The 26219-nt window shown below is 38.7% G+C and overlaps 1 protein-coding gene across 1 annotated transcript in view; it reads right to left on the bottom strand.

Annotated features, from left to right (window-relative positions):
- Positions 1 to 26219, bottom strand: part of PTH2R (parathyroid hormone 2 receptor) — a 56363-nt gene that overhangs the window by 17851 nt on the left and 12293 nt on the right. The window contains exons 2-8 of the mRNA XM_037029787.1: positions 25107 to 25209; positions 18323 to 18433; positions 18088 to 18209; positions 12900 to 12997; positions 9144 to 9333; positions 7161 to 7314; positions 601 to 661 (exon numbers count right to left, since the gene is read on the bottom strand). Coding sequence (XP_036885682.1) covers positions 601 to 661; positions 7161 to 7314; positions 9144 to 9333; positions 12900 to 12997; positions 18088 to 18209; positions 18323 to 18433; positions 25107 to 25209 — 839 coding nt within the window. The remainder of the gene's footprint in view (positions 1 to 600; positions 662 to 7160; positions 7315 to 9143; positions 9334 to 12899; positions 12998 to 18087; positions 18210 to 18322; positions 18434 to 25106; positions 25210 to 26219) is intronic.

Genomic DNA, 26219 nt, shown 5'->3' on the forward strand with positions numbered 1-26219 from the left:
TAATATTCGTGACATCTTAATTGAGCCACTGATTGGTGAAACCCATGCCCACACGTCCTTTGCCCAAGTACCTCAAATAAAGTCCAGAGCTCTTCAGCTGGCTACCTGGGAAGCCACAGCTGTGGCCCAGCATACCTGCACCTGCATCTCTCTGAGACAGCAAGTGCACGGCATTGGCTCAGGGCACCTTCTGGCTGTGGGTCCCCTGGCTGCGATCTCATCACTGGTGCTGGTACACACACCATCAGTGGTGAAAGCTGATGTGGCAGATGGAGCAAGAGAGGGCATATGAATATTGCCCATCCCAGGACTCAGGTCCTCCCACCTACTTGCACCATATCCTAAGTGTGTTAACTCACCCATCTGTTTTCCCTTGTAGCCAACTGATTTCACAAGCCAGGAAATTTGAGCATCCTAATCTAATCCCAAGACCTCTGGGATGGATAGCTTCCTGGTAATATATCAGAGGCTACCATTACATCAAGGTAATTTCCCACATGACATCCCTAAAGGGTGATGCCATCGAGCATGAATTCCAAGCAGCAAGTCTGCATCTTGAGAAAATCTGAGGCTCTCCCTTTGCCCCTTCTTTTCACTCACCTTGCATCAGCCAGCATTGCCCGTGCCACGGCCCAGGCTGCGACAAACACGGCTGGGAACCCTGCAATCAGAAAAGGACCCAGAGGCTGTCTTTCTTTTAAGATTAAGGGATTTTTTTTCTTATATTCACCACACATAAAAACATACCATTAAAAGTGGAGAGAGGAAAAATAGACATGAAAAATGTGACTATGTGAACAAGAAAAAGTCTAATTTTCATTGAGGCCATTTGAGAAATGAGCCAACACAGGGGTGTTATTTGGTCCCAAAAGCATGACGATGAAGGTTGGCTCAGTTTTCACTCGACACATGTAGGGTCAAGCCACATGGGAAGTGGACTAAGGTTCCCGGGGCCAGAGCAGGCAGCAGCTGGCGCATTGAGGTGTGACTCCTGCCATGCTCCCTCACGGCCACGTGGTTCCGAGACAGAGTAGAGCCACAAGAGGGACTCGTGAGGAGCTGCAGGGAGGGTGTTGTTTCCAAAAATCAGAAGTCTTCATTCCAAAATTGGAAGATGCTATTCTGAAAGTTACAAAATCAGGAGGTTTTGATCAGTTTAGCCACTTTTTCTTTTGTGTGTGTGTTTACTCATATTGACTCAAGACAGAAGCATTTGCAAATATTAACAGCTTAGCGAAGGGTGGTCGCTATGTTAGTGTGACAAGTTTGCACCTCCTGGGTGACAGTACCTTGTGAGCTTGTAACGTCAAATCTATTACATTGAGTTTCCACGAGTCTGTTGCCCCCAGGAAAGGCCGACTATTCGGTTTATGTTGCAGTTGATAAGACTTTGACATCACAGAAAGTAATTACAAACTGTAACTTTTATGGAACATTGCATTAGGGCACCAAAGGATTTGATGGATAATTTTCATTATGTGGCTTTCATAATGAAAATTTTAAAAAGAGTGAGACCATGATGTAAAAAAATTACAGAAGCTAGGAAACATCTTGCAAAGGGAGAGAAAAAGTTTTCATCTAACTTAGAATTTTTTATTAAACATAATATTAAATTCTTTACTTTTTAACAACACATCTGTAATTTTTCAGATATTACTCCTTGGCAAAACAGAAATATATTTAAAAAATCTTTCATGAAAATAAGATGAAACTCTACAATAGAGAGTTCTCCTCAGCAAATTACTTCATTGAATTTAACCTCAACCTGCCTGCAAGACTATTAATTTTATGATTCTACATTCCAATTTTACTTATGGCTTGTATGTAACGCCTATCTTTAAAAATCTGCTTGAATTCTATCTTCTAGAAAAATTGTTTTTGTCATAACAGATTGATTACTTCTTAGGTTCAGCTCACTTATCCTTTCTATCTCTCTCTCCCCCTATCTATCCAGCCATCCATGCATTTGCCCCCCTGTTCACCCAGTGTCTAACCATACATCCAGTAAGCATTTATTGTCTGTCCTGGGGCAAGGATTTTTCTAGTCTCTGAAGATAAAACAATGAACAGGTAAAGGAAATCCTTGTTTCTCTGAAACTTATAGTCGGGGAGGCAAAATTAATAGTACAACTTCAGTTATCAATAGCGTCTTGAAGAAAAACGAGAATGATACCACAGAATGGAGCCAGCGTGGTTCACAAAGGCCTGAGACGGCCCCTTTGTGCCCGGCGCCTTGGCTATCTTCAGAGATGGTTGTCTTCCTCTGAGCCCAGTTTCCACATTCTCTCCCCTGCAGGTCTTTATCCTCTGCTTCCTTTACCATCTCCTGATCAGGCAATTTCCTGAATGATGTGCTACTGCATGCATTGACTAATGGCGCTTGAATTAGAATACTGTTTCAGATGATAATCAGAACAAATATACTATATCGGGCACTGCATATTAATAAATATTGCTGTTCTCGTGCTCTTGGAAGATTCCCCCTGACAAGACTAGCATTAAGACCACCGTGGAGGAATAAAGAACGGAAACCACTTAGGGGTTCTTTAAGATTGTTTTGACCACCACCCTTAGTATCACATTATTACATAACTGAGAACACATAAATACGAGGAAAATGTTTGAAAGTCAATGTTATTTTAAGTGTCCATTTAATGTAAATTTGAATATTACTGAATATACGCATTTACCTTGAGAGCTAAGTCATTTTCATAAAATCTCTCAGCATAGGTAAGTGACTTTGAGAGGCAATCTCTGGTCTAAGAATAAGTAGATTTGGGTTACGGTGTCACTCCATTAGTATTCTCCTTTCAAATAAAGGTTTCAACTAATAATCAAAAATGCTTTGAAGAAAGAAATACTCTTTCTTCAAATAAAAACACATACAGCCCCCCGCAGTAAAAAGACAGATGCTTTGAAGCCAAAGAGGGGGAGCAGGTTTTCCTCGTCTTGGTCTATGTAGTTTCATCATGTTTTAAACCCTTGAGAGGCCTCACGGAGCCCCACCTCCACCTCGCCCTAATCCTGTGGTGCTATTCCAGACTTGCGAAGTCACAGACAGATCACAGAGTTAGTCCTAGAAATTAGTGACTCATGAGGACATGGGGACTCCTAGATTTGCTACAGATACACAACGTCTTAGAAACAAGAACCCTGGACGCCCCTGGGAACCCCGTATATGGACTGCCCAGACATGAAGCTCCGTGCTGTGCCCCCAGGTCCCTCGCTATTCGTGGCAGCATGCTGCAAATCCTCCCTGCTGGCCCTTTCTTTAAGGAACCCAGAAGTCCCCTACACAACTTCGGCAGAATCCTTCTCATGGGACTCTAAGCCAATAATGAATAAAAGCATCTCTCTGTCAGAAAAACTGCAGAGCCCTTGAAAGTCTTGTTGTTACAAAGAAGACTGTCTATACATGAAACCGTAGAAAACCTACCTCCTGCTGAGATGAAATTATTACAGGAAACAAAAGAAATCTTTAAAATATATGCCTAATTTATAGTCAGACCACAAAATGCCTGCAAAGACTAGAACAAGGCATGATAAAAAAAAAAAAAAAGGACCAGCATGAAACAGAAGAGCTGGAAAAGAGAATGTGCTTGCTGAATGAAGCATTGCCAGTGTGCAGAAACTGTAGAAAATCAAATTGGTGGGGAAGAGGTAAAATTTTGAAACCAAGTAAACCCACAGAGATAAATCTGCATCAGTGTTACAAATGGGAATCTGAAGTTGGCTATCATTCATTTTCACTTACAGAGGCAATAATCTATGTAAATGACTGAGTAAAACCCCAAATCACAGCCTAAAAGTGCAGGAAGAGTGATAAGCAGACAGTAGTAAGTTCCTTATCTTTTATAAGGCAAAGCCAAAATACAGATATTCTATTGACTTGAATGGGTAATGTAATTTTTACTTTAAGGTAGCTTTCAGTAGAATTAATAAAGATATTAAAAATCATAAGGGAGGAGAGAGAGACTTTTCTCTTTTAAATTATGTTTGAAGTACACAATGAGATTTTTAATCGTGTAAAGCTGTAATACTGACTATCAAAATAATCACATAAACAGATTTTAAGTTTATTTATTTTATTTTTGGAGCATGAGGAAGGGAGAGAGGGAGAAAGAGAGAGACATCGATGTGCTTTCCCACTTATTTAAGCATTCACTGGCTGCTTCTTATATGTACCCTGACCGGGGATCAAACCTGCAACCCTGGAGTATCAAGATGGCTCTTTAACCAACTGAGCTACCTGGTTAGGGCTAAACAGGTTTTATAAATTAAATATTTTGAATAGAATATGTATCATCAAAAAAAAAAAAGAATATGTATCATCAGAACAGACAAACAAAAAGCAAAATAAGCCAAGTGATCAGACTGCATGCGTCTTGTGTGGGGGGTCTCTGCCCCTACCCGTGAATTTCAATTGTATTTACGGCCAAATGAATAATCAAATAGTGCTACTGGATTGAGATCATTCTATACAGAGCTAATAACACTAGAAGTGTAGTACCTTCTCCTCTTATTTTCAGAGGATATAGAACATGAAAATATTCTTACGTGAAAGCTTGGCAATAGGGACATGACCACATGGTATAACCAGAAAAGGTGCTTTTATAGGAATATGCACATTCTGACACAGCACTTAACAGTTGAAGATTAAGGACGGCTCCTTAGCCCTGACCCATGTGGCTCAGCTGGTTGGGCGTTGTCCCGCACAGTGAAGGTCACTTGTTTCAGCCCCAGTCAGGGCCCATGCCTGTTTTGTGGGTTCAGTTCCCGGTCCAGGCCGGTAGGAGAGGCAACTGATCAATGTTTCTCTCTCACATAGATGTTTCCATCCCTTTCTCCCTCCCTTCCCCTCTCTCTAAAAATAAATGAATAAAATCTTTTTTTAAAAGTTTAAGGAAAAAAATAGCTGCTGATATGGAGATAAATTACTTTCAATAAAGATAAAGAAACAAGACTGGCACCTTTTAAATATAGAACTATGTTTTTTGAATGTGTAGTTAAAAAGACAAAATAGAATCAAGAATAAAGTGCCATATTTATGAGAAAACTGAAGTAGAGATGAGGAAAACGAAGAACAAGGGTGGCTGAAAGAAAAGAAACATACACACCATCAGTATCTGGCTTCACTCCTCTGTATATCTTGTTTTGTAATAAAGATGTGTAAAAGCAGTAATTTTAAATATTTGCCTTCAGTTTACTAAAGGTCAGATGTGACATCCAATCCTTTTTAGCTTGTCACTTCCTTCCCTTCCAACGGATTGTTAAAAATCAGCAAAATCAATATAAATGATGTAACTGCACACCCAGCTGAAGAGGGCTAAAGTTAGGGTGACTGTGTCTAAATGAATAACAAAGGAGTCCCAGCAAGCTCTCGTCTCTAGTGAAGCCAGTAAATCACATCCTCAAAAGAAAGAAGGAATTATTCTAGCCAAGGACCCTGGCAAAGCAGCTGTAATGTTTTTGATCATTATTTTTCTCATAGAAATTTGGAAAAATGAGTAAGAAATAAAAATGTTTTAAGATCAGACTCTCAGTACTGAGGGAAAAATGGTCTATTAATCAAACAGACATTTACTTTCTTAAATAGATGCATTTGAGTAGCAGAGAGAGAGTCTTCAAAGAACATTACTATTCACCTAATTATATATGTACTGAACTGGAGCACTTACTTTTTAAAAAATGTAGTTTAAAAGAGAGGGAGTCAGAAGAGAGACCAACCCTAGACTCACAACTCTGTAAAGATTGGTTATTCGTATTTCAGACTATCATTAGTTGAGTGAGCATAATATCGTATGTAAATGCATTTTCCAAGTGAGCTTGCATGTAAACCCTCCTCGCTTTCATGTATGTTCTTAAGCCATTTGATAAAATGATTTCAAAGAATGATGCACATCTCTTTATTGTAGTTATCATTCCTATCACAAAACTTTTGTGAACACATTAAAGAAGTTGTTTTTAAAAAGGTAAGAAACTCATACTTATATAGAAGCTCATTGGGCTTTTTTTAATTCTCTTTTTCCAAGAGAGACTTGACAACTAGTTTCCTGGATTTCAGTGAAACAAAGTTTGGACCATAAGGAGAGGCAGAACCGACTGCTTCAGCCCAAATAACATTTCATGGGAAAGTTAGCTATCAAACCAATGCATAAATAAAGAAAAAAGAATGTATTACAAGTGTGACCAGTGCTGTAGAAGTCCAAAAAAATATAATGTAATTCAATATTTATTGATAAATGTGTCAGTAAATTAACACTTTCCTAATGTCTAGTAGTTATGTAGGTATCCAGGTATAATTTTTACTTGAAGACAAAATAGGCCAAGAAATATTCTGATTTTGGAGAGGGAAAAAATCCTTCCAATTTCATCTTGAGCCACTTAGTTAATTTTTTTGCTATGCTGAGCACCTCATAATTTCATATTAAAATAGCAACCCTGATATGCAATTGCTAATGTTGAAACTTCTTAATATGAACCACATATGAGTTTTAATTTCTCTTAAATTATAACAAACATCCTTTTCTCCACATCATGTTGCATTCATGCCTAGTCCAGTCATCCCTCCAGTCCTGATAAGGCATCTTTGAAATCTGAGCTGAATATTTTTTTTTACATTACTTATCCCACAAGGAATTTGAATTATTTCTGTCCAAAAGACACACTAAATCTACATAATTATTTTGCAATTTTTATTGTGACATGCAGTCAAGCTGGTCTTATAAATTCCTGTCTGGCATTTTCACCAGACAACCCACAAACACAAATCAACAATGAGCCATTTTAGCTCAGAAATTCAAAAATCAGAAATTATTGCTAAGTCAGGACATTGGCAGAAGACATGAACAGAGCAGCTCTAAATGTGTAATGCACACAGTGTGTTCTTTTGTCTTTCCACCAGAAAATCCTCTCAAGGATCCAGCCTAAGAGCACGAGCCATACGTTCACCATGAAAAGCTTGTTGCCACTGGGAAGGTTATACACTTGCTCTTATAATTTCCCTCAGTGAACAATGAAAGAGAAAGAGGGAGGGATAGAGATAAAATGAGAAGGGATGGCTTCAGGAAAATGGCTGAAAGAATGTTGATGACAGGCATGGCAGAAAGCCCTAACATCCATAATGCAGTTTCAAAGAAAAAGAGACATCATTTCCTTACCCCAGCCTATCAAGGTGAAGCCCCACAGGTATTTGGTGTCGGAAAAGAAAGCCACAAAGATTAGACTATGCAGGTAGAGACCTTCCACCAAGATCCAATAGTAGTTCGTAGCCAAGAAGTAAATAAACATCACAACAGCAATCTTGCACCCAATCTGTTGCAAACAAACCAGAGTGGTATCATATTAGAACTCCTCATTCTACTGAGTGCCAATGTCAGACAACTGAAAAACGACTCCTCATTCCTTTTTATAATCTGCCTCTTGGCACACCAAGGCCAGCTATTGAAAAAACTATAATAAAATTATTTTAACATAGCGTTTTTATCATTGACACAACTGCAGATGTCCCCCATTTTCCCTCTCTTTGCCCCCCCCACCCAGCACCCCACAACCCCAGCCTTCCCCACACTGTAGTCTGTATCCATGGGCTTTGCACGTATGCATACATGAGGGGGGACCGAAAACAGAATTTATTTATAAAAGAATCATGTATTTATTCTTACATCTTAAACTTCAGTCGTCTTCAAAGTACTCTCCACTTGAGGCAACACACCTATTGAGATGTTTTTTCTACTGTGCAGAACAGTTTTTGAACTCATCAATTTTGATGCCTTTTAGTGCCTCTGCCATTTTTGGTTTCACCTCTTCCACATCAGCAAAACGTTTCCCTTTGAAAACTTTTTTTCATTCGGGGAAACAAACAAAAAAAAGTTCTTCTGGGCAAGAATAGGTGAATAGGGAGGGTCGGGTATGGGGGTCATGCAGTTTTTGGTCAAAAACTGCTAAACACTCAGCACAGTCTAGGCTGGTGTGCTTGTAAATCACACATCATGAAATGAAAAAGTGCTGAAAGTCTTCGAAAAATTTCACTGAAGCCAACATTTCCTCTCACAACAACACCAGCTGGTACACTGATACAGATGGGCTCTCAGAACAAACATCTAGTGTACTACAAGGAGCCCACCCTCCAGAAGATAATTCCAGGTTTTGGGGGGGGGGGTCTCTCATCATATGTTCTTTCTTAAGATAGTAAATTTGATTTTTTTTAAAATAAGGTTTTTTCTTAAAAAATTATTTAAAAATCACTTTTTCTTAATTATTCCTGTTTATAAAAAGTATCCATGATCACTAGAGCAAATGAGGAAAGTATACAAAAGCAATAAGAAGAAAATATTATCTATCATTTTACCATAAATTCCTTTTATTCTGGTATTTTTGATGCCCCAAAAGTCAATGATTTAAAACAATAAATATATCTTATGAATCTAATGATTGGCTAGGTGACTGTGCTGATCTGGGCCAGGCTCAGCTGATCTTGGTTGGATAGCTGATCTTGGTCCTCAGAAAGGTCTACCCTCAACAGGCACACTAGCACCTCCACATGGTTCTGCTGTGTAAAACAAGTCGCAAAGCCAGTCTAGAATCGGAGTCAGCAGGGAATACAAAGCTACAAGGCAAAGGGCAAAGATGCAGATAGGGCATTGACTCATACCAACAAGACAAATAATCTACTAGACTTCATGTCTAAATATATTGTTTCAAGGAGCTAACTGAAACACTAGGTGATTCTATTTAGTAAATAACACCAGAGTGTTTAACAGCAGGATCAAGTATCATGGAATATTATATTGAAACAAGCCTGTACTTCCACAATAAAGGATCTAAATGTCATGGGCTTTTAAATTCCAAGCTTCTGGTTTTGGAGGTGGTGACAGCTGTTATGGCATACATCAAATGCCATTTCAATCATGTGCTTTTGGCAGTTGCCATTCCAGAATGTTCTTGAATGAGTGATTAAACATGAGACTTGAGAACAGAATTAAGATAGTAAGCATCAGCCCACAAATTAGTCATCTACTTCAGTTAGTCCAGAGATAAAGATAAGCCCAAACAAGTTAATACACATTCAGTGGCCCGTAAGATTTTACTTATGTGTAATGTTCTACAAGTCAGTCATGAGAGAAAATGGTGAGAACACTTACATATTGTGATTTGTCCATAGAAGGCGCGTCTATGAAGTTCTGTAGGTCCCCCTGCATCGTCAAGGACTGCAGCTCCTCCACGCCGATGTGAGCATGGACCACTCTGTCCTTGACAAAGATGCTTGCAGCTCTCAGCATGAAAGACACAAATAAGTGCAGGTGGATATAGTTCCTGGTGCAATGCAATCGTCTATGGGGAAGGAATAATCAGTTATAAATGTGTCTAAAAGTAGAAATGGGCAAAGGAAATATACAAATGAGCCCGACCTCCTCCCCCCCCCAAAAAAGAGGAAAATGTAATAAACCTGAACAAAGACAGAAAGCCATTATCATATATTTTTCCATGGAAACAACTGGGATCAATAACTAGAATGTGACTTTTCAGAAATGAACTTCAAATTTGTCCTTATCTGCTACCACGTTCATTCAGATTCTGCAGTGTTAAACATTATACTCAGCTACACTAGAGCATTATGTTGCATATGAGTTCACGGAGAACCACTTGAACAGAGATAAACATTGCTAAGACTGCTAACTTTCCCATTTTCAATACATTCTCTATAAGAAAAAGTAAGATATTGTTATAGCATTATACAGTTTATTTTCTAGGCATGATGGAGCATAAACAAGCTTATTTTAACATAAAAAGCTTTGAAACTACAAAAGGATCATAGACACAAGTGAAGTCAGTGACGTACTTAGTTTGTTAGATATCATAACACTGCTTTCCAGTAAGAGGGCTAACTGCAAAAAAAGAGTTTTTCTACAACTTTGATGAAAAAAAAGAAAAAAAAAACTCTAGGAAAAGGTTGTATAATCTGGTCCAAAGGCCCAGCTCTGCCACTGCTTGGTTATGAGAAAACACAACTCTCTGTACCACTTCTCCTGCAGAAGACCAAGTGCCCAAGTGCAAGGGGGTAATAACCTCTTTCTCTATGTCATTACCTAGAATGGGAAGGTCAGATAAAATTAAGCTAAATTTAGACATTCCACAAGTATTACACATTAATATGTTAGGGGCATATGTTTCTGTCCCTTGTGGTCCTCTCAGATTGGCTCTTCAAGGGGAGTGTCTTCGCAGGCGAGCAGCATGTGGCCAGAGAGTTTATCATGAGTGCATGACGATTATTTACCGTGATTAGTGCCACCCCAGTATATAGTAGGCTGTGATTTTTCAGAGTCTCGACACTATTTGCTATCTGAAGAGAGGAGATTTTTGTTTTGTGAAACAGAAGAGTTTCTGAATTCTTGTATGACATTTTCCGCATAGTATAGCAATTACATAGAAAGTAATCATTAAAAAGTTCACTGTCAAATACTGTGATGAACTGTTATGTAAACTGAAGAATTGTCAGTCACATGCATGCTCCTGAAATGTGCATTTCTTATAAATAGTTGTGTGTTATCCTGAATAAGCACAGTTGAGCTTGGTGAATGGAATGGCCGCTGGATAGGAGTCAACTAACGAAGGCTCTGTCTCCAGCTGGACTACCCACCACCTGTGACCTCGGACAATGAGCCCCATTTTTCCTGGTCTCTAAAATGGGATAAGGCCTGCCAAGCCGATTTCATAAGGCTATTCTGAGGAACCCCTTTGTAATCTCACAGTTGTGATTGTGGTACCTTTCTACTTCAAACTTTATTGTCTCCCTGTTACCTACTTTTAGAAGACAAAATTTGAAGCCCCTGACAAGCACCTGCAAAAACCTAGTGCCACAAAATCTAGTCTCTTCCAGGACATCCCAATTGGCCGCTCCTCCCTACACACGGAGTGCTGTGTTGTGTAGGACCCTTCTATTTCCCCAACTGTCCTCTGCTCCTTGTGCCGCTGACTGTTGCACATTCTGTTCTCAGCCTCTGGAATGTGCTGAACTCCTTCTCACCACTCAATGTCAGCTCACATGTCTTTGTTCTGGGAAGTTTTTCCCATCTTGCCATTTCTGGACTGCCTCCTTGGTGTTCCCAAAGCCCTTTATATAATGGAAACTGGTATTATAGTACTAACAATATTTTATTTAATAGTGACAGTACTAATACTATTTTATTCAATGGGTTGGTTTCTCTCAAGGGTATGTACACTATTTTTCTGGGGTACAACATAACTTGGCCACCATCAACACCCAAAAGAGTCTATCACATGATAGAGAAAAATGTTTGTTCAATAAATGGCCTAGTGAATCAATAAAGAAAAAGCTTTGGGAGTATAAACTGTGCCACTGCAATATAGAAAATTGTGTGAGAAGAAGCTTTGAAATATTAGAACTAGTCATTTATTTATTAACTCAACAAATATTTGAGTACCAGTGCACACCGATCAAGTACATTGTAGCTACTGAAAATGTAGCAATGAGCAAACAGAACAAAATAAGTAAATGCCTAGACATGTTGCTTCACAATCTAGAGGAAGAGACAAAAAATAAAAAGATAAATAAGTAAATCAGGTAGTACATTAGAAAGCAACAAATAAAAGGAAGTAAACAAAGCAGAAAATACGTATGATGTCTCAAGAGATGGTTATAATGTGATAGGAAATAAAATATAAAACTTTTTTCTAGTTGCAGTTTCTGTCAGCTTCTAAATGCTCTATTCCAGTTTTTTAAACTATGTCCTCACTCCTTTTCCCACACATATTTTAGCACTAAATTCTTAAAAGTGCACTCTCACAGTTACTGTATCTCAAAACCTTCCATTTCCATCCAGTCCTCACTGCCACTGGCCCGGCCCAGGCCACCGTCTTTTGTCCTGGACTGTTCCAGCCTCTTCCAAATGGGAGCCTCTTCCTGTCTCCCTCCCCCAGTTCACAATCCACCTTCCAATGCAAGTGCCCTTTCCTATCCCTCCTTTGCTTGAAATCCTTCAATGGCTCTTTCTGACTCTTAGGGTTATGTTCAGCTCCTTATAACCTATGGTTCTCAACACCTTCTCAACCCAGGTTTCCTCTGATGGTCTCGATGCCCATCACTTACCTACACCAAAATTCCGATCACAAATATTATATGCTTTTTTAAAATCGAAACTTAGGCTTGGAACTCTCTTCCCCAGTTTTCTCTTTGGGTTCAATCTTACTTGTATTCATGTATTTTTGAGATTCCTCTCCATTTGGGAGGTCTTCCTTCACCCCCTTCCTCTGCTCTCCCAAATTACTGTACACCAGTCGGACCACTGCCCTTCTCCAGCTGTGCACTAATGGTGTCCTCAGCCATTTGAGTCACAAGCCACCTGCAAGCATCATGAGCATCCATAGCCTATACACGTCATCTGCTGTTCTATTTCCCTAGTGGTAATCAAAAGTTTGTGTTGATATAGATTAAGTTGAATTAACTCGGACAAATAAGTAGATAAAGAATACACCAGAGCAAATGTAATAAATTCTACTCCTTGATATATGACATCAAATAATTCGGGAGATTTAAAATGAATTTCTGTCCAGTGTTCCCAAAGTCATTTGGGAAAAGTGACACAAGTCTTTACATCATGAATGAAAATGTATGTAACTCGTTCAATTCCATTCTGCATCACTTTGCAAACACATACACTGCGATGCAGATCTATTGGCTTAAGGGTGTCATAGTGCTTTGATACTTTCAGATTTTAGACAAATAAAACCCTTCTCATGAAAATAATAAATTGTCAAAGTCAAGGAATACAATAACATGAAGCTGAATTGAAAACTTGAGTTGGGAAAAATATTCAGGGACACAAGTCGTGAGGCCTCCGTGTCTTCTGTGAATAAAAATATGAACGGGAAACACGCACCTGAAGTAACCAATGATGAGAATAGCCACAGCCAGTGAGCCGAAGGAAATGGAATATCCAATAGTGTACATGACGTAGAGGCGCTCAAAGAATTCCTGCTGCAAGTGAAGAGATTTAATTAGAAAAGCAGGTTTGAGCAAATCAGCCGATGGAGAGAAACTTAAAAATCACGCTTTTAGCAGTTTAGAGAGAGGCAGTGTGTTATCACATTCATAGAATACTATAGATTACCCTACTGGTCTTCCTTTTATCTCCTAAATCAAGTCATAATTAAACATGTAATAATGATATCTGGCATTTCTTTACTTAAGTGAAGTCAAATTAAATGTTGTGATGTTTATTTCATATATGTTTGTATTGTTCATTTTAAGTAATCGGAATAAAACATCAGGTAAATGAAGTAAATGAAACACGTTACAGGACTATTTTAAAAAGAAACTGGCAAAAATATGTCAGTTTTGGCATATTATTTCTAGCTTCCCTTAACTTTTTTTATTGAGCTATAATTTACATAAACTAAAATGTACTAATTTTAAATGTGTTTGATGGGTTTTGACGAACCAAGTTCATTGTGCCCCTTGCAAGTCAAAAAACCACCCACCATCCACCCCCAGTAAACTCCAGTTCTTATTTCTGTCACCGTAAATTAGCTCTATTTGTTCATGTATTTCATTTACTTCTTGACTGTTCCTGGAGTCCTAGAATTATATAATATATGCTCTTTTTTTCAATATACTGTTTTGAAACTCAGTGATGCTGCATGAATCAAACTCATTCCTTTTCATTTTTTTATTTGAAAATAATAAAAGTCACAAGAAATGGAAAAATAGTAAGAAAGGTCCCATGTACCCTTCATCCAGTACTCTCCAGTGGTTACAGAAAAAATAACTAAGCTAAAATATCAAAATCAGGAATTTGACATTGGTGCAATTTGTGTGTTTTCTGTGTCATTTTAATGCACATGAAAATTTTTATCCCCGTCACTGTAATGAAGACAGAGAGCTGTTCCATCCCCACAACACATTTCCTGTGCTGTCCCTTTGCCCCTCCTCCCTTCCATCCCCAACAGCCGGCCACCATTCATCCAGCTTCCATCTCTACAATTCCGTCATGTCATAAATGTTCTGTAAGTAGAGTTGTGCATACAGTAAGTGACCTTTTGAGAATGGCTTTTTTCACTCAAAATAATGACCTCAAAACCCACTTAAGTTGTTGCATGTATCATCAAGTATGTTCTTTTCCTATTGCTAATTTTCGCACTGGTTTCATGTTCCTTTTTCACTAAATCATCTAACGTATTTATAATAGTCATCATTAAGGAGACATCTGCAAATTTGAACACCTGGGTCATCTGTTTCTTTCTGCTGTTATTTTTACTCTAGATTGTGGATCCCTGCCTTGTAATTTTTTATGATATTCCAGGCACTGCAGGTCAAAGTATAGCAGGGACCAAGTACATAATTTTAGTGGCCTGAAAAGGACAGACCTCTCCTTTTCTCAGGCTTCTTGGTGGGGTGACTGGATTACTCTGTTCTTAAACTGGAGTTGGGCTTTGTTGTAGCTTTTGTTTTGCCTTCTTTCTTATGATTCTTCCATCCTGGTTTTAGACTTTGAGAGCGACATCAAGACATCCCCTTCAGCAGACCCCAGGATCCTACCACTGGCAACCTCTGGTGCCCATTACATGGGCTTCAGTCCTTCTGACAAGTCCCCAAGCCACAGGAGAACTCTTTCTGTTGTTTGAACCACCCAGCAGCTTTTTTAAGTTGCTGGGGGGTTTTCGCCTGGCTCTCCAGCTCTTCCCTGGGCTTTCTGCATCTCAGCAGATCTCACTGCACCCTGATGCCCTGCCCCAGTCTTCAGTGAGCCACTGCCTTGCTTTCAAAGGCATCGAACCCGCAGCCCACACACAGTCCAACACAAAATCATAAATTTACTTAAAACCTTTGTTTTGCTTATCAGTTTCATTAGTGTTCATCTACGTAATGTGTGGGCCAAGACAATTCTTATTCCAGAGTGGCCCAGAGACACCAAAAGGTTGAACAGCCCCGCTAGACTAAAGCCTCTGTGCCTGGGAACAATCTTCCCCAGCTCTGCTTAGTCTGGCTGCTGCCTCTCACGCACTGACATCCGTGCACCTTGGGGACTTCCATCTTTCCCTGGCCGGTGGGCTGCAACACCCATGCACTTAGTGAGGGCTCCGTGCACCTCAACGCATGGCTCTCACCTCCTCTGTGCCTTCGGCCAGCTGCTTCCTCTCCCCGTGCATGAGGGCCCCACGCACATCTTGGGGAATTTCTCTCAGTCCACCTGCGCTGTCCCAGCCTTTGGCACACTGCCGCCTCCAGGCACTCAGGGAAGGAAGGCCCCAGGGGAAACAACCGGCTGGTGGGCGATAGCTCACTGTGGGTGGGACTCGGCCCTTAAAATCCTAAGCCCCTGTGCCAACCTTGTCTGTTAAAAGTTGGTTTGAAAGTCTGGTTCTATCCTTTTCATCCCTTTCCATGGTTTGGTTGCTCCTGCTCGGCCGCAGACCCAGAACAAATGTATCCACGGGTCTCTTCGCTCATAGAAGGGGCTTGCCCTCCTCTGGAATTTGGTTCATTTTCATTTTTGGTGTCCTTTACTCACTAGTGTGGTTTTTACAAATTATTGATTTTGTATCTCACTCCACTTATTGTCGCAACTTTCTGACTGGAAGCTGAAGACTCTGCCTTTGGTTCTTTTTTTAACACTTACTACATAGTATTTTGTTAATAAAACTTTAAAGCTTTTTATATAAAATAGTTGGATAATGTGTAAAATACAAAACAGAGAAAAAAACTCCCAAATTCTCACCAACCAAAAAGAAACAGCTGGTATTTCACGTATTTTTTTATTCTATGCATCATTGCCTATTGTGTTGGGCATCTTCATCCCCAATTTATACACATTTATTACACGTTTTTTTTTTTCAATTAAATGTATGAGAAAAGAATTTTCCAAGGCCAAAAACCCTTAACAAAAAAATTCAGTTTATTTAACTAGTTCATCATTGGAAATTTTAATTCTTCACAATATCCACATAATTATTAACCCTTCAGAGGTCACAGCTGGTCTAAGAGATACAAACATTTTTCTTAATTGTTCAATAAATCCATTTGGTTCCCCCGGATTCCAAATTCTTGTGCTCGAATCTTAGAAGTAGGATTATAAGCTCAAAGGATAGAACCCTTTGAAGTTTTTAAATATATATTGCTAAAAAGCTTCCCAGAAATATACATTGCCTTTAGACAAGAGATATATGATACAGTAATTTATACAATAAGCTGGTGTTTTAGATATCATACGCTAAAGAATTTAATAACCTTGTGATCTATCATAAGAGGTTTTTTCTTCTATTTTATTAAAAGTAATTATCTCATTCTGTCAAGCCAACGATATAGAAATTATTTAAAGAATAAAATAATGGATATTTAAAATATTTTAGTCTTATTTTCCCTGCATAGATGCTACATTTATTTGAAATGCATGCTTTTTTTATTTTGTGTTTTTATACAAAATTTTTATAACCATTAATAATTAATATCACTTAAGTAAGTAATATTGTTTTTTCCCTAAAGTATCAAAAATTTTAGGAAATATCCAGTTTCCTTATTAGAAGATATTTACTTTTCTTAAGTTTTCTCAAATTATTGCTTATGGGTTGTAAACAATAGAAACACTTTATACTTTTAATTAAAGAGATAAAATTATTTATGCTAGCAAAATTCCTCAAATTTTTCAATTAAATTTTAAATCATTTTTATGTAAAATAGTGTATATCTTGGGTACATTGCCATCCTTAGCTATCTTGACTCTTAGAATACATCATAACCACAAAAAATGGTCATAAAATTAGAGTTCAGTGTAAATAAAACAATTGAAATTTAAAGGCCCTTTAAAACCTGTGAAGACTTGCATTTTTCATAATTAAACACACAAATAAATTCATCACAAAGTACACTAGATTTTATGAATGTTATTTGTGTCAATGGAACCAAAATAATTTTGAAGCATTTTATACTATCATTGCTGGCGTTAGTTCAACTGCAGAGTATACAGCAATCTCACATTAACTAATTTTATCTAAGTTTGTCAACAATGATACAAACTGAAGCTTTTCCAGCAACTTACTAACAGCTCACTTAGGTGGTAATGCCTTATGTTAGAAAAGAAAAAGGTCTGACTCTTTACTGAAAAATCAAAGAAATCTTCAACTCACCACTTCTCACCCTCTCCCTCACCCTCTAAAAAAATCATGAAGCATAAAGAAAAATATCAACTGTTGGGAGAGTTTACGTACGATGGTTGCTCTCAGGGCCCTCACAAAAATCATTTACATACCAGTTTACCACGTTCACTCCCAGCACCCTGTGCATGTCATCATGCATTTCACTCACGTGGTCTGAGTGACAGGAGTTTAAGCATGACTGTAAAGCACCACATATAACTTAAAAAGTAACTTAAAAGTAACTATCTAGAACTTTTCAAAGTTTACATATCATTACTCTCCAAGAAACAGCACTCACGAGGAATTTGTAAATCAGAACTGTGCTTTAGATCCTGCCGTCCATGAGCGTGTAACGTTGGTCAACACTTAACCTCCGGTTTCGAGTTGACTCTCGTGTATGAAATTGAGGTACCATGACGGAAGACCTGCAGAACGCCCCTTGCTCTTCTTTAATTCTGCAACTCTACTCTTTCACATACTAATGAAATCAACTATGGCAAATCTTAAGAGATGGAAAATATATCTCTAAAATACAAAGCTTTTCCTAGAATGTAGAATGAGATGAGAAGCAGCCATTTACAGCTAATCAAAATCAGGAATCATGATGCTGAGTACTTATTTAAATCTTTATACATAATATAATCTAATGGAAACATAATGTAATACAACAATACACAGAGAGACACATATTTATAAGCATATATGTGTGTATCTTAGCCAGGTAACTCTAACCTAAAGAAAATACCAGAATGTTTCAGGCCCTGGATCTTTCCTTAACTAGTTATCTGAAGATCCCAACCTTGTTTTTACCTTTTATAATCTTTGTGTCATTAGAACAAAAGGGATTTTACACATAATGGTTGACAATCAAAAATTGCAAAAAAAATCACTATTTTGCTTTCCCTTAGGGGTCCACAAACACAAAATTACCACTACCTTTCCTATGCTGATGTCTGGCTGGAGAAAGCGAAGGCAGTCTGAATAATTAGCCCAGGTTTTATTTAAACTGTGCATAAAATCCCATGTTCCGTTGGGGTTACAATGTCGGAAAGCAATGCCTGTGAAGACAGGAAGAAAAACAGTGAGATTGCTCAGGTCCCTCAGAGTCCATTACCAAAAAAAAAAAAGTAAATTTCTCTTCCAAATTAACCATTTCAGAAAAACCCAATACCTTTATGATTGAAGTCATAAATATAAGAAGGACATGGAACAGCTGATATTTTCCCCACTTTTCCTCTGGGCCAACAAATGAGTCCATCCCATTCTGGAAAACAATTTCCCTCTGATAAAAAGGAAATTTAAAAGCAAATAAACAAAAATGCAGTTAGAATCAGAGAGTAAATTCATTCAAAATACAGAATTTCAAGCCACTGCCTGTAGCAAAATGTAGTTTTGGAAACTAGAATGAGGTAGATAGGATGTAAATGTCCCAAGATTCACCCACTCAGCCCCATTAAAAGGCCATTGATAGGAACACTTGATTTGCATAAATTAGAAATATTTTAGTGATTCCAACATGAATGAGTTATAGCAATTAATATATAAGAAACATCAGAATTCACTGTGAACAACTTCTGCAGTAAAATTTTTCCAACTATTACAGCTGTAGCTACATTTTGTACCCTAGATTTTATTTTAAAAATTACTGTTAAAAATATGACATATGAAACAGATTGAGCTTCACAGGTAAGCTCCAAGATGTGGGTTTGCCTTTTACTAATACTTTTAGCAATTTCTTTGTGTCTAGCATTCATTTCACAAAAAATTCTCATAAGCTCTCCTCTCCTCGAGGTGCACCCAGGACCCTCTCACTTCTCACAGCCTCCACTGCCGCCAGCATGGTCCACGCCCCTCATCGGCAACATGGTCTTCCTGACTCTGTGTTTGCTCTCCTTTCATTTCTTCTTCTTTTATTAATTACAGTTGACATTCAATACTTTATTAGCTTCAAGTATATAGAATGGTGTTTAGATATTTATATAATTTATGAAGTGATTCTCCCATAAGCCTAGTACTACTGCCACCATATACAGTAATCGTAATATTATTGCCTATATTCCCTACACTGTATTTACATCCTCATGCCTGTTTTGTAACTGCCAATTTGTACTTAATCCCTTCATCTTTTTCACCCAGTTCCCCCAAACACCCCGCCCATCTGGCAACCATCAGTTTGTTCTCTGTATCCGAGTATGTTTCTGTTTAGATTGCTTATTTTGTTATTTAGATTCTATATATAAGTGAAATCATCTGGTATTTGTCTTTCTCTGACTTATCTCAAAAAGAGATATTCATCCATTCCTATTTTCATTGCAGCACTACTTACAATATCCAAGATATGGAAGCACTCTCAGTGTCCATCAATAGATGAGTGGGTAAAGACGTGGTTCATATCTCCAATGGAATATTACTCGGCCATAAGGAAATCATACCATTTGTGACAGCACAGATGGATCTAGAGGGCATTATGCTAAGTGAAATAAGTCCTTTTATTTATTCCTAACACAATAGCCCCAAATCATCCAAAGGCTTCCCATCTCCCTCTGAGCAAAAGCCAAGCCTTTACAATGTCTGAAGGCCCCGACAGAATGGCCCTCTCCCCTAGATTACCTCCTTGACCCCAACCCCTGCCAAAGGCCTCTTTTCTCTCCTGTGAACTCAACGCCGTTCCTTCGGACAGCCTCCAAGGGAATATTCCCTTACCTCCTACAGGTTTTTACCCAAACTTCAACTTCTGAGCAGACTTTCCCCTTGTGAAATTATGCCCTGACACACTAAGTATTGTCTTTCCTGGTATATTTTTTACCTCTGATATTGTGTCATTTTACTATTGTTTTCTTAAACCATGGGGTTGAAGCCCCCTGAGGGTGGAGGATTTTGTCTGTTTACTCCCATGGATTAGCCACCTGGCCCTTGGCAGGGGCTGAACAAGAGTCAGCGGGTGTCAACACTCGGTTCTGCAGGACTCCTCTCCATTAGTTGTGTATTGATCTTTCAAAAAGAGCATTTCAGCCATGTTATACTCCGACTTCCCAAACAGAGACCACACTCTTAACAAATGCTGCTTTCATTTCCTAGTACGACCTTCACAAATTACCACAATTTATTACTTCACCATTCCGTCAGTCAGAAGTCCAGCAAGCATGGCTGGATTTCTGCTTCCAGACCCACAAGGCCAAAATCAAGGTATGGGCAGGGCTGTGTTCCCTTCTGGGGGCTCTGACAGAGCACTTGTCTCCTTACTCATTCCATCTGCTGGCAGAACTTAGTTCCCCACAGCTGTAGGACGGAGGTCCCCATTTCCTTGCTGGTTGTCACCTGAGGGCTGTTTCCAATTTCTAGAAGCTACATGCATTTCTTAGCTCAAGACCCCATTCCTCCATCTGTAATGTCAACAAAGCAAGTCGAATACTCGTCACATTTTGAGTATCTCTTTCGCTTTCCTTTTCTGTGACTCATCTGCCTTCCTTAACCACGTTTCAGAGCCCCTGTGATCACACTGGGCCCATCCAAGTAACCCGGGATGATCCACTTCTTTTAAGTCCCATAACCTCAATTCCATCTGCGAGGCCCCTTTATCATGTAACAGGACATACACAGGCATAACACCAGATACTAGGGAGCGGACATCTTTGGGACAGTCATTATTTTGTTAGTACGGGTACTATCCATTACAGCTCTCTCCATTTTTTAGTTACCAACTATACTAACTGTGGCTGACGTTTTTTCATTCTCACTAATGTTCATGACCTCAAGCTGTTTGTTCCCTTTTGAATACTCAGCATAACAGAACCTCCCACAAACACAGATCTCTGCAAAACAGAGTTCAGCATAAATCTGAAATGCACTTCTTAGTGTCCACCATGTCACATGGAAACACATATTTGATTTGCTTTGTGCCTTGCTGAGGCAATTTTTTAAAAAAGAAAGAAAATGTCTTCCCCCACCCACACTCTTCTTACAGAGGAGAACCTATTCCCAGAAACAGCCACACTTTGTTCACATAATAAAAGCCTGGGCTTTACATTCTGCAAGCAACCAGGAACTCCTCACACTGGCTCCTGCGTCGGAGGCACAGCTCACCTGCCTCTCCACCCTCACCTGCTTTTTGTCTGGTTGTTTTCCTTCCCATCTAAACAGAGTGGAATGAATCGATCTCTCCCATCAACTTTGCACTAGACACTCTTCTCTATCTTGACAGCATTCCAGATGGCTTCCCATCCATCGCTTTGTCTTTAACAAGCCATGCATCCTTGCTCATCCGCGCTGCCCAATCCTTTACCTGGTAGACATCCATTGTGCAGTCTACATAAATTAAAGCCCAACACACATCCCTATGTTCTTGTAATTAGTTGTCCCTCTAACATGCACCTAGCAATGTCATGTGAGGCGTTCCGGCCAGAGTTGATCACGTGATGGAATAAGGTCCTCAGATAAGACTGAAAGCCAATGATCAGTTTATTCTATAGTTTGGTGGTCTTTAAGCTGCTGTGGAGAAAAATCTCTGCTTTTTCCTCATGTTTGGATAATTTTCTAGCTCCCTACAGGGTACCAGTCCACACATATATGTACACAGGCATAACCCCCAAAATCCAGAAAACCAATACTCCCCAAAATAAGGTTTCTATACACCATGTTCACCTCTCTGGTGGCTTTCTGACAAACACATTATGATAAATATTATCAAAAGCTTGAAAAGCTTGAGGAAGCCATGCCCTCACTGGTAATACAGAGATCTGAATTAACATCTACTCTTTGATAATTAGCTCACATCTTATGTGAGTGAATACTTTCATTATTTAGTAAGAAACTAATTAATTGCCTGATGACTCTCCAATCTCCCTTTATAAATTAATACCATTAATCACATTTCCTGTTCTCTTTTGTATGTGATAGGACAAAGGAGTATCAGTGAAGTTTATTAACCTATGATATTTGTCACAGGACAACCTAAAATTTCTAGGCTCTGACTTTGTCTCTTTTCAGTTGTACAGTCACCATACATTTGTGAGTGGAGCCAGAGTCAGTGATATTTTGGTTTGTGTTTTTAAGCACTCGAATAGTTTTATAACTAGGTATTTGCATTTACGTTTTCTTTTTCTTTCTTTCATAGACATGAAAATTTTTATTTTTTATTACAATTTTTAATAAAACAAATAATATTATATATCCATCATCTAGAATTGACACTTGTTAATATTTTGCCTTATTATTTCATATTTATTTTTTGTAGTGGTATTTTAAATTAAGTTGCAGATAGCATAACAGCCCACTACTAAATATTTTAATATGCATCTCTTGCTCTTAGAAAAAATTGAAAATAAAAATTTCTTAAGTTAGCTAGTGAATTCAAAATGTCATTCTACATTTTTACATACAAAGGGAAGAAATTTAGAGTCAATTCACATATAATTAGATATCTTTTGCTCAAATGTAGACCAAAGTTTGACCAGATTTAATTCAATCCTATTTGTATGGAGAAATATCTCAAAGAAAGTGCCTTTTCCCCTTTAATATTTATCCATCCACTTGTTTTATATGTTCCACACCTTTAGGTGTTAAATAAGTTTACATCCAGATCATCTGCTCTTTTCATGTGCGACTCTGTGGTGCGTCACTGACTCACGCTCACTTGCCTTCACCTGTGCTGTTCCCTGTGCCTGGAACATCTTTCCCTTCCCCTCTACACCTCTTGCTCCCCCAGGAAGCCTCCTCTAACCCCTCCAATGAATTAAGCAGCATTTTCCACAGTCGTGGTGCCTCTGTTGTTAGTAACTTCCTACTGAAATTATCAGTCTCCCTAACTATGTCACAGTCTCCGAGGGGCAAAGACAGAATCGGATTCACTTTTTCCACTGTTTAGTACAGAAGCGACACACTGGGGACACATACACACGGGGTATTTGACAAATGTGAAAAGGACACTGAAGATGATAATGTTGGACTAAGTAATCCCTAAGGTATCTTCCAGCTCAAATGTCCTGAGATTTCACAGAAAATAGCTCACCCAGCCCTCCGTAGAGAATAATCCTTACAAATTCCTCACAGTGTGGTGCTCCTTCCATGGCCTTTCCAGGTAGCATGGCTGACCCCCTTTGACACCGTCAGTCTGGCCGTTCACACGGCTGCTTCCCAGTGCAAAGGGTCAACAAAGGCTAAAATAAGATAAAGACCTTCTTTCTTAAAACATGGCTGGGCTGGCTATGCATTACAAGAATAAATCTGGGGCCAGAAATTATTCTACAGGGTCAGCAGTCAGCAAGCACTGCACTGGAGGCTTTTCTAGGCTCATCACTGAAATAATTAAACATAATATATATTTCACAGAGTAACGGGGGGGAGGAAGGAGGAACCAAAACACAAGTCTCAATTCAAAAGAACCCAAAAGTAACTGGGGTGAATAGTGGAAGGAAGGAAAAGGCGGTAAAATGAAAAGCCCAAATAAGAAGAATTAATAGCAGAATTAAATTCAGGTATTGTATATTAATAAATGAAATTAATGGAATTGGACTAAATACTTCAGTTAATAGATAGAGATCATCAGAATAGATAACAAGGAATCCACATGTGTCTTATTTATAAGAAATACTACCAAAACACAAATACACAGAAAAGTTTGGTGAAAGAATAGGAAAAGATAGGGAGTTGTTTAATGGACGTAAAGTATCAATTTTTGCAAGATGATTGCTCGCACCACGATGTGAATATATGTAACACTACTGAAATGTATACTAAAAATGTTTAAGAATGGTAATGTTATGTGTATTTTATAATTAGTGACATTTCTAAAGAATGGAAAAAGATATGCAAGGCAAATGCCTATCAAGAGAGAAAGAAACAAATTTCCTTTACTAAATATTGGTACTTTTAATACAAAGATTTTATATTATTGTCTATTTAAAGCAAAAGTCCACCAGAGATAAAGAGGGCTGTTTCATATCAATGAAAGGTGTAATTTACCAGGAAATATAACATTTCTAAACTTGTATGTACCTAACATTTTCAAAACATGTGAAGCAAAAAATGAACCATCATAGTGGGAGATTTTAAGATATAAACCTCAGACAAGAATAGGCCAAGCAGACGAAAATCATTTTGGATACAGAATACATGAACAATACAACCAATAACCTTAACCTAGTGGACACTGTAAAACAATGGACTCAGAGAATCACATTCCCTTGAAGACCACAAGGAACATTTACTAAAACTGACCACAGAGAAGCCAGTAAGTCACAACACATTGTTAAGAATCAGTATCATACAGAACACATTCTTTGACAATAACCAACTGAGAACTCATCACAAAAGTTTTGTAATATTTGGAGACTAGAAACAAGCAGATATCAAGCTACATATTTTATTACAGGACATAGCTTTAAGAACATTATCTGCTGCATTCAGACTGTTGGAAATTTAGGGAGCTGGGTAAATAGTAGTTCCCTTCCCAGTTGAATTTGCAAATATCTGAGGAACTACATAAGGAGTCAGACAGACAAAGATTAAATATCACTTTAAGGAAAAGATTGTTTGGAGAACATGACTTAGGTACATATAAAAGGGCTTGCTTATTTGTTTGTCTGGATTTACATCCTACCCAGAACTGCAGCCACACCCCCAGGGACAGAGCCCACCCCTCCCAGCTTCCTGCCTGATCATGGATAAACCAGCAGGCCTGCTCCCTGCAGACAGCTCCCAGAAACAGGCCAGAGGCACAGGCTGGTATGCCCAGTTGCTGTTCCCAAGCTCACAACTCAGGCAAGTTCCTCCTGCCATGGCGAGGGAAAAGCTAGTGGGTCCAAGAGATGAAACGAGCCTGATTCCACAGACCCCTCCACACAGAAACGAAATGCCTAACGGGGCTCTCCTGATGCTAAATAAGGAGGGGAATCTGCACTCTTGGTGCAGACTGGGGTAGGGCCACAAGGAGGACACGATTTACTCAGCGACGTCACCTCCTTCCTGGCTCTGAGCCGTGATGTTGCGTTCACACTGCACCTTGGCTCTCAGCACAAGGACGATCTGCTCCTCTATAGTCACGGTGCCGTCGGAATCCAGCTGCAGAAATGAGCAGAACACAAGCAGTGAAAAACACTCTCACAACAGTTTTTAAAACCATGATATATACACTTGAGTGGTTTTCCCTTCTGATATAATTGAAAATCAAAGTTTTGATATCAAGTTATCTGAAATAGTCCTTTATTTGAATCAAAATTCAAAATTCATCAATGTATAAGATCTTAAGATAAGCTTACTTTCACCTAATTTGCACAAAGAAAAAATTTTCCCATACTAAAAAATTTTAATATTATTAAGTAATTATATCAGGCATAATATAACTAGAAAAAAATAATAATAAACAGATTGGAAATTTCCTAGAATGTTATGGAGACCTGATATTTTATTCATTCTCTTGCAATATGTCAGTTATAGCACACAGAAAGAGAATGGACAAGAAGGCTAAATTTAGCTCTACTGAAGAATGACTGTGAAACCTTGGGCAAATCACTCAGCCCTTTAGGTTCATCATAGACCTGAACATGCACTTGGCCCAGGAATCAGAGAAGGTAAAGGCGGACCCAGGGAAGGGAGAGCAGTTGCAAGTCTGCCTACAGCCCGTCTCTAATGAGATGAGCCCACAGATAAGGAATACCCTGTGTGATACAGAAGTGCCAGCCTTGACCTTCGGGTGTAAAAAAACAAAACAGTTGCTGCTTCATCTCTGGCCTCCAACACTCAGGAACAATTGCCTCTCATGGCTCACCCTAATGAGAAACATAAAGGGAAAATGATCCCGGGAAGTACAGGCTAACACAGCCAAATTTACACATTACAAAGCCACCAAAAGCCACCTCTGTCAACCTGGCGCCATACAGATCTCTTTAAACCACTCAGTTTCCAAAACATTCGATAACAAAGTCATGCTTCTATCCAACATGATGCAATTTATTTTGTACCAAAAGTGATTCCAAAGGAACAGAACTTTAAGGCAGGAAAAAATCTGTATTTGTCGTCTATGGTAGTGTAGCAAATTAACCCAAAACTCTGTCTTAAAATAGCAAACATTA

The sequence above is a fragment of the Sturnira hondurensis genome, unplaced genomic scaffold (genome assembly GCF_014824575.4).
Source record: "Sturnira hondurensis isolate 20B ecotype Veracruz unplaced genomic scaffold, ASM1482457v3 Scaffold0001532, whole genome shotgun sequence".
Lineage (NCBI taxonomy): Eukaryota > Metazoa > Chordata > Mammalia > Chiroptera > Phyllostomidae > Sturnira > Sturnira hondurensis.